Source organism: Rhamphochromis longiceps, linkage group LG11 (assembly GCF_057381845.1).
Source record: "Rhamphochromis longiceps isolate RC_006_pf linkage group LG11, R_longiceps_female_GT1.1, whole genome shotgun sequence".
NCBI lineage: Eukaryota > Metazoa > Chordata > Actinopteri > Cichliformes > Cichlidae > Rhamphochromis > Rhamphochromis longiceps.
Window position 1 is genome coordinate 848,556 of NC_140567.1, and position 12,446 is coordinate 861,001.

A 12,446-nucleotide genomic window follows, 5' to 3' on the forward strand; every position below is an offset into this window, starting at 1 on the left:
GAAACCACGGGTTAGCGTTTGAGTCAATAAAACATGCTTGCACAGTTTTACCTGAACAAGGTCTTACAGGCACAGTATTCAATCAAAACATAAGAAAACATGTTGCTATGAAGGAGTAAGTGAAAACTGTTTGTGGTAAACAGCACGGAGAAATGTTACAGTGCTAGCAAATCAAAAGATAAACATCAGACGAGCTGAGTGTTTGTCATAACACACTGTTAAAGAGAGTCTCCATATTTGCATCTTACAGAGTCAGACCAGAGTCATTCCTCTGATATTATCCATTCAAAAATCAACAATAGTCCAGCTTTGTTTGATTTACTGCCGTTGATTACAAACCCTTAAACAAATTCCATTACTACTAAGTAACGTGTTACTGTAATTAAATTACTTTTTCACTGAAAAAGTAGAGTAACTAATTACTGTTCATTTTTAGGTATTTTAATTACAGTTACTTACAATGTACTTGCGTTACATTGTAAAATAATTAAACTCGCTGAATATCATTATTTAATTTCAATAATTTGAAATAAACTCTGCCGCACTAACATCACTGTAGTGCAGCTGCGCGTCATTTCACACCAGTTTGCTGCACAGTCGTATTCTCCAGCGGAAGCTGTCGGACTGAAGCGAGTGGCTGTTTCATGACGTGGACATACTCCCGTATCTTCACTTTTCTGAAACAAGCAGACAAGAACATTACAGTGATATGTCAAAACTATGGGCTGCTGTTAATAGCACGAGTAACCTACTGAAGCGCCTGACACAGAGCATAGACGAACACTTCTGAGCGATCCTTCATCATCATCCATGGATAACACCGCGGCAACTCCTGCTGAGCAGCAAAACCTGATTTTACTTCAGCAGCACAGACGGTGCTTAAAAAATGACTGCAGGCTACACTGTGGAAGAGATGCTAGCGCTGCGTACTGTAGAGTCTCCGTCTTTAAAAATGTATTTATTATTTAAAGAGTTTAATTTCTATTGTTTGTCCACTCGAGCTTTAGAGGGATTTTAAGAAGTATTTAGTTAAATTACTTATTGAGTTTCTCTCCCTCTCTTTCTTTCATTCTTTCTCCCTGTCCTATCCCCCAGTCATGTCTGTCCCGTTTGTAGCAACTGAAAATAAAATAAATTCATACTTATAATAAAGGTCAATCAAATGGACCAATATGGCAAGGCCATGATGATCCACTTGGTAAAATAAATCCGCTTGGCATCTTTCTTGGCCTTCAGACAACAATTCTGATGGCTAGAGATAAAAAAAAAAAAAAAAATTACTTATTTAGTAATTAAGTTACTTTTCTGACACAGTAATTAGGTAAGTATTTTAAATACAATATTGACAAAGTAATTAATTACTTTTTTAAAGTAACTCACCCAACACTGCCTAGCCCTTGTACCTGCTGTCTGCATACACGCCCACGACGTCTTTAAAAAGCAGCAGCTGAGCTCTGAGCTCCTGAAGACGATCAGCTGTTGTGTGGTGCGCTCCTGGGATCTTTAAAGACTGCACATGTTCAACCCATCTTGCAAAATAAAAATTTGGATACTGCTGCACATAATAATGATCAGCTCATCTCTATTATTGGTTACGTGGTGGAGTAGTCTCAAATGAGTAGCTTCTCAAATATTAACTCTTGTCAGTCCTATTCAGCCTTTCATCGATATCCAAGCACAGAAACTGTTTCTATTACATGATGTCCAGCCTAGCACTGACACCACTGAGCTCACAAAGAATTCAACACTGAGCATCAAACAGATTAGAAAGTGTGCTCGGTCTCACAGGAACGACCCTTAGTTGGTTTCAAAGAGGCAGGATTTTGTCTCCACTCACACTCATGAATCACAGAGAACCTTGAATGCTGTGTAGAGCTGATCATCAGTTATTGGGCCCCTCTTATTTAATCTCTGTATGCTTCCTATAAGTAGTGGCTCATTATTATAACTAATCAGATGATACCCAGATGTATTTGGATGATCCTGTCAGTTTATGAACAGTGACATATCATGCACCTGCATGAAATACATGTTTTCTAATGTAACCCAGCATCAGTGAGACTGATGGAATTTAAACATATAAACATATTTATATAAGTATATTTAGTATATTGCATCTTACTGATAACCTTTTTTCTCCATCGTCCATGCATGTTTTTGTTCCTTTATTGCCTCCATCAGGCCTCCTCCTGCCCACTTGCACCCACATCCACACCCCTCCCACTCTCAGTACCACCCTCCCCAACCACGTCCACTACAGCCGCGGCTCAGCTGTGATAAAGATGGAACGTGTTCTTGGAGCTCGTCATGCTACGCTTCCCGTTCTGCAGCACTGATGCTCTGATGCTGATCACCATCAAACTGTCAGCAGCTGACGTGCAGAGAGTGGGTGGAGGAAGTCAGCATAGTTTTCTTCATAAATAATTTTCACTCCACAGAAATGATGAGCTGAACGAAGATTATTTGTCTTTTGTTTAAAGAAAATTGAGATGAAAGTAGAAAAACACACGTTTTTAGAAAACAAAGAAACACAGCACAGTTGTTAAAAGGAGCTTTTTTAATGAAACACTGACTGTGAACGAGGTGTTCAGTTAACAATCAAGTTTAAAACAGCACAGATTGAATCGGTGTGAATTCTGAGTGTCACTGATAACCACAGTGGAACAGAGACGCTGGTTAGTCTGCAGGACCGCGGTAACACTACTCGCCTTTGGAACTACAGGTCGGGGTTTCACTCCTGACCAGGGCATCTGAAAAAGAAGTGCGTATTTTTGCTAAAGTTAATATTCCCAATCAATGTCTGACTCTTCTTCAGTCCTGTGAAGATGACTCTGGATTTAGTGCTACTGGCAGTATCGTAATTAATCATTAATGACTGGGGTGGGAATCGTTTTGATGCTTACGTGACACGTGTCCACAAAGGGAGCACAGTAACTTAATGGATTAAACACAGTTGTTATTGAGTCTTTGTGTCAGCAGGGACTCTGTGTAGTCCAGGGCGACTGTGGCTCAGGTGGTAGAGCAGATCAGCTCCTGATTGGAAGGCTGGTGGTTTGACTCCTGGCTCCTGCAGTCTGCATACTAACCACAAATTGCCTTCCGATGCGTTCCTCGGAGTGTGACTGTTTATTAGTTGCACTTGAGTTTAGAAGTGGGTGTGACCGGGTGAATGAGGCATGTTGAGGCAGCGCTTTGAGCACTCCGGGAGAGTAGAAAAGCGCTGTATAAGAATCAGTCCATTTACCATTTAGCACAAAGTCATTGGAGATATAATTAGATTAAAAAAACTAAGGTTGCCGTGTAAATTCAAGCCACATTTTAAGTGAAGTAAAAAAAAAATGCAAACATTTCAATATTTGCAATTTATCAGTAACAAAAACCCACCAACCCATGTATTTGTGTTCCTTATTTTTAAAGTGAGAACAAATAATAATAAAGTGAGAATAGTATTTAACAGTTACTTTACCTCTGCTTTGGTTATAAAGTATTATTAGGATGAAAATAAGACTGACGGAGAAACTGGTGCAGCATTGTTCTTTAGATCACATTCAGGGCACTGGTTGAACACATGCCCACATATTAAAAGTGATGTTAACACAAAGCCATAACATTCTTTTCAGAAACGTCGGGACCAAATATAAATATGAATCGAATAAGATGGAAGTTAGTTCACAGTTATCCCTGTCTGCACGGTGAAAGCATATGATCACAACAACAACAACAACAACAACAACAACAACAACAACAACAACAACAACAATAAGAATCCCATTCAAGAGAGAAATTTATTTCAATGTAGCAGAAATGACAAACAGTCTATTCAAAGCTAAATAACGTTTTGTAGCAAACAAGTTGCAAATTTTTAGTATTTTAAAGACAACGATTGCCTTTGATACAAAATGAAGATATTTTCTTATCAAGTTAAATATATATTTTAAAATATATGAATTATAATTAACACAGAGACGATAATTAAGTAGTTGTGGGTAATTTTGTATTTTGTGTGGAGACAATGGAAATATGATTTGTGAACAGCCAGGTTTACCTGAGCGAGTTCCTGAGATAGTCGTTGTGAATCTTTTCGTACTCACGCTGATTAATCAGTGTTTGGATCGTGCATGTTTCATTTTCACTGAGCATCCTGCCTGCTGGCTTTTCTGTGCACGGACCGTTGGGATCAGTAAAGACGCTGTTGATTGATTTCGCTCTTGACTGATCACAACTACACTGCTGCACACACACACACACACACACACACACACACACACACACACACACACACACACACACACACACACACACACACACACACACACACACACACGTAAAGCTTCCAAGGTGCTTCTTTAGCATCTTTAAAATGTAATTTAAAATGTAAAATGTTGTAAAATGTAATGTCTTCTCTTGGTTACTGAGTTTTTAGGAGATCGGCAGACATCGTGACTAACAGTGACAAACAGGTTACCCTGTAAAACACGATCGAGAAACATTTTGGTAGCTAGGCTGTAACGTCTCCACGCTGGATCAATTTAAGATGAGCTTCATAACAGTCTGCACATGTGTACAGATTCCACCAGAGAAGCATCACAAACCCAGACACATTGAGGTGGTCATAAAAGAGCAAATGTAACACCAGTGACACTGAAAAAACAAACACTGATATACAAAGTGGCTTCTTTTAGCTTTTTAAAAGATAGAATATGTAACACAGGGATAATGTTTTTTTACGCTTGTATTATCTTCTACATTACATCATTACATCTGCCTTCAACAATCTTAAAATCCTTAGATTCTCCACATGTGTTTGATACAGTCTGTGTACATGATGCCTGTAAGTGGCACCTTTACTCTCATTCTAACCACCAACCAATTACAACAACAGGACTAAAGTGTCAGCATAGTCTTAATGTGTTTTGACCACAAACAGCAGCACTGGGCAGCACTGTAACATAGCACTAGCTGCTTAGTTAGCTTATGTATTACTGTGATCGATATATCATGTTTGCTGGCTTACTGGAACGATACAAAGAGAATATACTGTGAGTATCGCCCAACTAAATCTATGCAAAGAAAACTTTAATGCATGACACTGATGATGAACACAAGCAGGATTTCTTACTGAGTTATGACTGTTAAAGGGGGAAGCTCCACTGTGATCCCAGGAAACTGATGAATTTATGTTGAGAAGTTTGGAAAAGAAACATTTTGAAAACCAATCCCAGTTCTACACTCTGGTTCATAAATGGCTTTACTGGAGGATTGTCTTTCTCTTTGCTTCTGTCCTCTATCACTTATTCTGCTCTATGTCCATGAAGATAAACGAGTAGAAGTTTATTCCTGCTCAGACTGACACCATCACAGTCAACATTTACAACAAGAAGAATCATCATGGCAAATGTATGGTGTGTGAAAATTCCAAGCACTCGGTTTTCCAATTATAGTACATCCTGCTTAACTGATGCTTATTAATTCCTTCAAACTCATTATAGCATGTAAAATAGAGCTCCCTCATGAGATGAATACTAATGTAAGTTTCAACAGTTCAGCCGCTGCCAGCCGTCTTTCAGCTCAGAGGTTTGCTTTACGTTCCTGCACCTAAACCGAATAAATCCCCTTTGATAAAGAGCATTTCTAAATATTTCAGTCACTGTAACAGACTCAGTGTATTTGCTGGTGACAGGTGTGTGTCCACTGTGCAGGGCTGCACGGTGGCACGGTGGTTAGCACTGTTGCCGCACAGCAAGAAGGTCCTGAGTTCAATTCCACCATCAGGCCGGGGTCTTTCTGTGTGGAGTTTGCTTGTTCTCCCCGTGTTTGCGTGGGTTCCCTCCGGGTACTCCGGCTTCCTCCCACCGTCCAAAGACATGCAGCTTGTGGGGATAGGTTAATTGGATAATCCAAATTGCCACTAGGTGTGAATGTGAGTGTGAATGGTTGTCTGTCCCTGTGTGTTGGCCCTGCGACAGACTGGCGATCTGTCCAGGGTGTACCCCGCCTCTCGCCCTACGACAGCTGGGATAGGCTCCAGCGCCCCCCGCGACCCTGAAAAGGATAAGCGGAAGCGAATGGATGGATGGATGGAGGTGTGTGTGCAGTGCTTGTACAGCGATGTGTGCGGATTATGTCCAGACTCGCTGAGAGCTCTGCAGTCAAGTGCTTGTAGTTGGAGTAAATAAAGCATAGAGTCGGGGTTCCTTCTGACTGACACTAAGCCAGCGGGGTCAGGCCGTAGGGCTACCCCAAACAAAAAACCTCAACACTTCTTTTACCATTGCTCTTCACTGCTCGCCAAAGGCTTGATTGATTGATTCACTGGCCAATCAGAGTTCATTGATCACAGAAACCCTTACCCCCAGCTCTCTAGGCCTTCTCTTAGTCCATTCATCTGCTGCCTGTCAGACGTATTCACTCGAGGACTATAGCTGTGAGTGCTCACACTTTTACAATAACCTCCTCTGGCTTTCTGAAGAAAGTCCTTTACAGAGTTTCAAATGGAGGGCAATAAGGTTTTTATTTTAACGTCTGGTCTCGATCAGATGGCTTTTGCAGTAATAATGGATTTTTCCTGGTGTAAAACCCAGTGCTGGTTTTCTAACACTGGAATATTTATTTTCCAGTGTTAGAAAATCAGCACTGCTCAGTGTTAGCCATTGTTAATCTTCAAAACTGACTAGGTTACTTTTAAACATATAACACTGTCAAAGTGTTAATTTAACACTCAACAGTGTTGTATTTAACACTCAGAGGTGTGGACCCATATAGACACTCTCCAGTGTTAATTTAACACTGGAGATTTTGCTGTGCACATCTGACTTGGTAACAGAGAGATCATCAGTCACATGACTTCCTATTCTGCTTGTGCCAAAAGATAATTCTTCACAACTCTGTGTTAAATTGGTGAGATCTGCAACTCTGTGGCAGGTTGCTTTCCATAGCATCAGTCAGACGTAGGTTGTAAATGTGACTCACAGATAGTTGGCAGGCATAGTTTCTAAGAGCCATTGAGGCCTTCAGCCTTGCCCACCTTCTCTTAACCTGGTCAGAGAGGAGGAAGCAGGTGGAAATGGTCTGTCTAAGGAGAGGAGGCCGTAAGGCAATGAACTGAACTGATGACTCATTTATAAGTATTTTTATCAAGTCTCAATTACATCGGTTTTGACTTTAATAGTGGAACAGTTTCTGCCTCTGTGCTGCTTTTAACATGAGCGGTTATCGAGTAGTTTCATCAGAGCTAAAGTTACTGCTCAGAGGGTCACGCCTGAACCAACAAACATGGTTCCCTTTAAAACATGCTACACTCAGAAACGTGGTAGAAAGCACTTGTTTATGATGGTCAGAAGCTCAACAAGAGCTCGGTCTCTCACAGAGACATCTTTGAGTTGACTGAAAAGGTAAAGTGTGCGAGCGTAGATATTTGGTATGTTTGTGTCCTGGGACTTGGATGTACCCGATATGTGGAATGATTCAGAAGTAGCTGCTATATTGTGCCAAAAGTAGAAACCGCAGGGCACAGTGTTATCTAATTGAGATGGCGTTTAACCTTTAATGACATGAAAGTCTTTTTGATTGTTGAATCTTTGTTTCTCGTATGGTAAAATTAGCCACTTTTAAAAAGCCATTCATTTATTTTCTATGTATTTATGTGAGCTGAGCAGAAGTCTCATATTATTGATGACTGTTACTGATTGTATGCCTCTTTGTTTGCAGGGGGGATATTTGAGTCCATTGAAAGTGGCCCATCAGGTGCGGAGGAACTCGCCTTTAAGTTTGCTTTAAACACAATCAACAGAAACAGAACTCTGCTTCCAAACACCACACTCACCTATGACATCCAAAGGATAAACATCTATGACAGTTTCGAGGCCTCCAGGAAAGGTATTTGCTTGCTTGTGATTGTGTGTGCATTCATATAAATATATATGTAGTCACTGTTTCAGGCCCCTGAGCTGAGCTGCACTCGTTTAGGTTGTGGCAGTTATAATCAGGCGAGGGAGAAATGGCTGAGCACTACAAATGTAAACAGAGATAATTGATTGGTTCCAGGTAATGACTCAGCGGCAGTAATTCAAAGACCTGCTTGGCCCCCAGAGACAGCCAATAAAGTGCTATAATCTATCAGTTTTCTGTGTGCATCAGGCTGACATTTCAAGTCCCTTATCAATTATGGGCCATTATATCCTGTCTTAGTGATTTACTCAAGTCTCTTTTATTAAATAAGGTAATCAGAGTGCACAGCAAATACAAGGATATGTGTTGTTGGTAAGTCATCAAACTGAAGATGCACCTGTAGACCCATGATGGGAGTATATTTAATAGATTTAGACTTGTTGTCAATAGACAAAACTACACATGAGGACAAAATTATTATCTCCTCTTTGAGCCACAAAACACTGCTGTGAAATTATGTGCTTTAACTCTGTAATGCCTAAAGCTTGTAAAAACCAGTTAAATGGGTTATCTTCCAGTTTACATCCAGTATGAAAACGTTAGCATGGTTTCGATCTGTCTGAGAAAGCATGACGCCAAAAACAAAAGAAATCCGTTTCGGCTGGTTAGAGTTGTTGATGCTCATGAAGCAAAGTTGCCAAAGTGTTTCCAAGTATCAAAAACTGGAGTGCAGACATCAAGAAAATGAAAGAGTCAGTGCAGGATAATCCTGTTAGAGGAAGCCAACGATGTCAACGACTCTGTAACAAAATCTAGAGAGAGAGATGTCGAAAGACCCCATGACAACTGATGATACTTGGAAATGACTTCGTCAAGTTAAAAATTGTTGACTCAAAGAAGAAGAGACCACTTCAAGCTGGACTGCAGTACGCTAAGGTAACCTGGAGAACGATTATGGATACTGGGCATGCTTCCTTTGGTCAGATGAGACAAAACTACAGTTCTTTGGCCACAGCGCTGCTGCGTATTTACCAAGAAAGAAGGAAGAGGCGTATAACCCAAAGTGTAGGGATGCTTCAGTGAATCTGCAACTGGGAATTTCGTAATTCAATACTGGGTCTGGTTTGTTGTTTTGTCTTCCCACACTTTAATGATCCAAAACATATTTTGCTCCAACCTCTAGAAGACCAAAATGAATGATATTGACTGACCTGCACGAAGCCCCGATATGAGTCCTATTGAAAATCTGTCGGATGAATTGAAGACCAAGGTCCATGTCAGAAGACCATTAGGAGGAGTTTGAGAGGTTTGCCAAAGAAGATGAGGCTGGGACTGCACTTACTGGAAACTACAATCCTGTAAAAACGTATCCAGTAAAAAATCATGCACAGTTGCATCAGGGTGACTAATAATGTTGACCTTGGTAGGTTTTAGTTTTTGTGAAATAATATGTTACTATATGCAAAGCAGAACGATCAAAGCACACAACATAAAACTAAACCTTTGAAAAATGACATTTTCATAAGAATGAATAATGATGAATTGTAAATAAATAATTCTGTCCTCATCTGTAATGTATGCAAAGCTGACCTGTGTAATGGTTATCTACATCTATCATGGAGCAGTGGTCTGATGCAGAACACAGATTAATGTTGACGTATTGCATCCGAGGAGCAGCGGGCTAACCAATTTAAATGCTTTGTCTCCCTAGCCTGTGACCAGCTTTCTCTTGGGGTAGCAGCGATTTTCGGTCCCTCTCACAGTTCCTCTGCTAATGCTGTCCAGTCTATTTGTAATGCCCTTGGGGTCCCACACATCCAGACCAAATGGAAGCATCAGGTGTCAGACAACAGAGATGTCTTCTACGTGAGCCTTTATCCAGACTTCTCCTCCCTCAGCCGGGCTATCCTGGACTTGGTCCACTTCTTCAAATGGAAGACGGTGACGGTGGTTTATGATGACAGCACTGGTAAGGCCGCATACACAGTTCTTGTACTGAAAGTTCTTGTCATATATACATTTAAAAAACTTTGAGAGTTTATAAATGTTTTAATAGCATTTCATGCTAAAATCTTTTCACTTGAAAAGATTCCTTCCCAGTATTGAATGTTCAGTTTGTGTTTGGGAAGAGGAAAATAGTAGAGTGGTCTACCGTGAAGGTATGGACATGACTTTTATTTTTGTTGGACAAAAGAACCAAAGCAGGATGGTTAAGTTCAAACTGCATCCAGGAGAGAAGCATCATACTGCTAACAGAAATCCATCTGCACAGATAGCATGCTAAGACAAAGCTAGGCCCTAATCTGCAGCAGGTTACGAACGATGAGCTACGTGTTCATGCAGGTAGAAGAATTATTGTGGAAATGACTTTAAGTGTTTTTGGATTAACTTTGAACTTTGCTTTATGTATATACGTAAAAACTAAAAGAGAGATCCCGTATATGTCCTCATTCGTATTGAGATTTGTCTTAATCTAGGTGACTGTGGCCTTTAACCTGTTAACTAATAATTATGGGACAGTTTCTTTCAGATCAGTTTAAAAGTATTGAAACAAATAGATTTAAAAATACTTCCCTCATTGAGTAATTAAGTAACATACTGCAAACTAAGACATAAAGTGTAATACATTACAAACTGCTGAAGTTTTGGAAAATAGAGGGTTAAACTTTTTTTCAGTCTGACCTTTCACACACACATTTTTCACTACAAACTACAAACATTCTTTCATGTTTGTAGTTCATGTTTTTAGAGTACATCTTTCAGTGTACTCTAAAAAACAAAAGGTAAATCAAAACTACAGCAGTGCTACAGAATCCAAGAACTCTCTGTGTCACTTGCTTTTACTGAGGTTTTGGCTTGTTGAGTTCATAATCTGTGAGGAAGTAGCTTTTCTCCTTATGCGGTGAATGAAACCTTGTTCAGACTATGAGTCCAGTCTAGGTCACCAGATGACAAATAAGCCAGCAGGCTGGGTACATGGACCATATGCCAGAGGTCAGGGTAAGTGCCAGCATGGAGACAGGCTGCCAGGCCTCCCAGAGTTCCATCCAACAGACAGGCTGCAACTGAACTGGCCTGGATCGAAGAACTGCAGTGCATGTGTTCAGCTAGTGCATGCTTTGTGGAACAAACCAGTAGGCACACGTGATCAGGGAAATCTGCAAATAGCAGATTTTATCAGTGGTTTACTGTCCTTACGTTCTGTTGTGAATAGTCAGGACTAGAGATAAGCAGTGGAAAAGAGGTTTTAAGTCAGCCATAGACACGTGAGATTTGTAGTGTTAGTGACGGTGCGTACACACCGAACGCGATAGACGCGACCAGAGCGTCAGGTTTACATGAAGTCAATGGAGGAGCGCGATGAAGCGCGACTGGGGGTCCCGCGAAAATTCAGAAGCAGATTTGCGTCGCGAAAACGTGTTAGTCACACTTGAAGCGCGAATAGAAATACGCGCGGCAGTTTGTGTGGTGCATTCACGCATATCGCATCTACAGCTTGAGGTGGAAAAATATGAACTCCAGCTTCAAGTCGCGCCGCGACAACCAATCAGGAGCCTGGTCAAAGGGGCAGGTCCAGCCAAAGCTCCTTCTCTTCCACTTTAAGCTGGGTCTTTTTTATTCCTGTCTCCCTGTAAAAAGTTATATTTTATATATTTATGTTTAATGTTTTTCTGTTTGAGAATTTAATGACTAATGTCTCAGTTCTACTACACAGCAAATATTGGTAAAATGGTAAATGGCCTGCATTTATATAGCGCCTTACTAGTCCCTAAGGACCCCAAAGCGCTTTACATATCGAGTCATCCACCCATTCACGCACACATTCACACACTGGTGATGGCAGCTACATTGTAGCCACAGCCACCCTGGGGCGCACTGACAGAGGCGAGGCTGCCGGACACTGGTGCCACCGGGCCCTCTGACCACCACCAGTAGGCAACGGGTGAAGTGTCTTGCCCAAGGACACAACGACCGAGACTGTCCAAGCCGGGGCTCGAACCGGCAACCTTCCGATTACAAGGCGACCTCCCAACTCTTGAGCCACGATCGCCCCAAATATTGGCACACAACTTGACATGTAGAATTTATTTCATATTATATCATTTCCTGTTTCATATGTTAGGCTGCCCTCTCTCTATGCCTTCTCCAATTTTGGTGATTAAACACAGCTGGACGCATCTTTAGCTCAGTTGGATGAGCATGTAGTCACATATCGTATGGCTGAGAGCGGGTTTGACTGCGAATGCTGTTAGCTGGCGTTAGCTGAGGTCAGTTCACAGACTGCAGACCGTTTCTAAATACTCAAGTACGCGAGTCTGTACTCACGTTTTCACTAGCCAGGACTTATAAGTTCACACGGGGGTCTGGACTTACCGACTTCCCCAGCTCGATCGCTCTACAACATCATAGCTCCGGGGTTTTACTGCCATCCCCTCTTAATTTAACGGTGATTGATATCTGCAATGGAAACTACACATGACATAGAAATTACATATGATGTAGTAGATCTCTTCAAGAAAAAAAAGATCATTTAAAAGCGTATCTTAAGGACTTTGACT

General features: G+C 41.0%; 1 protein-coding gene and 1 long non-coding RNA gene across 2 annotated transcripts in view; one reads left to right on the plus strand and one right to left on the minus strand.

Moving 5' to 3' along the window:
• The window catches only part of grik2 (glutamate receptor, ionotropic, kainate 2), a 350,655-nt gene that overhangs the window by 66,779 nt on the left and 271,430 nt on the right, over positions 1-12,446 (plus strand). Inside the window, exons 3-4 of the mRNA XM_085421989.1 lie at positions 7,708-7,875; positions 9,599-9,856. Of these exons, the coding sequence (XP_085278115.1) occupies positions 7,708-7,875; positions 9,599-9,856 (426 nt within the window). The remainder of the gene's footprint in view (positions 1-7,707; positions 7,876-9,598; positions 9,857-12,446) is intronic.
• LOC146658376 (uncharacterized) overlaps positions 1-12,446 on the minus strand; it is a 52,209-nt gene that overhangs the window by 6,357 nt on the left and 33,406 nt on the right. The window lies entirely within an intron of this gene.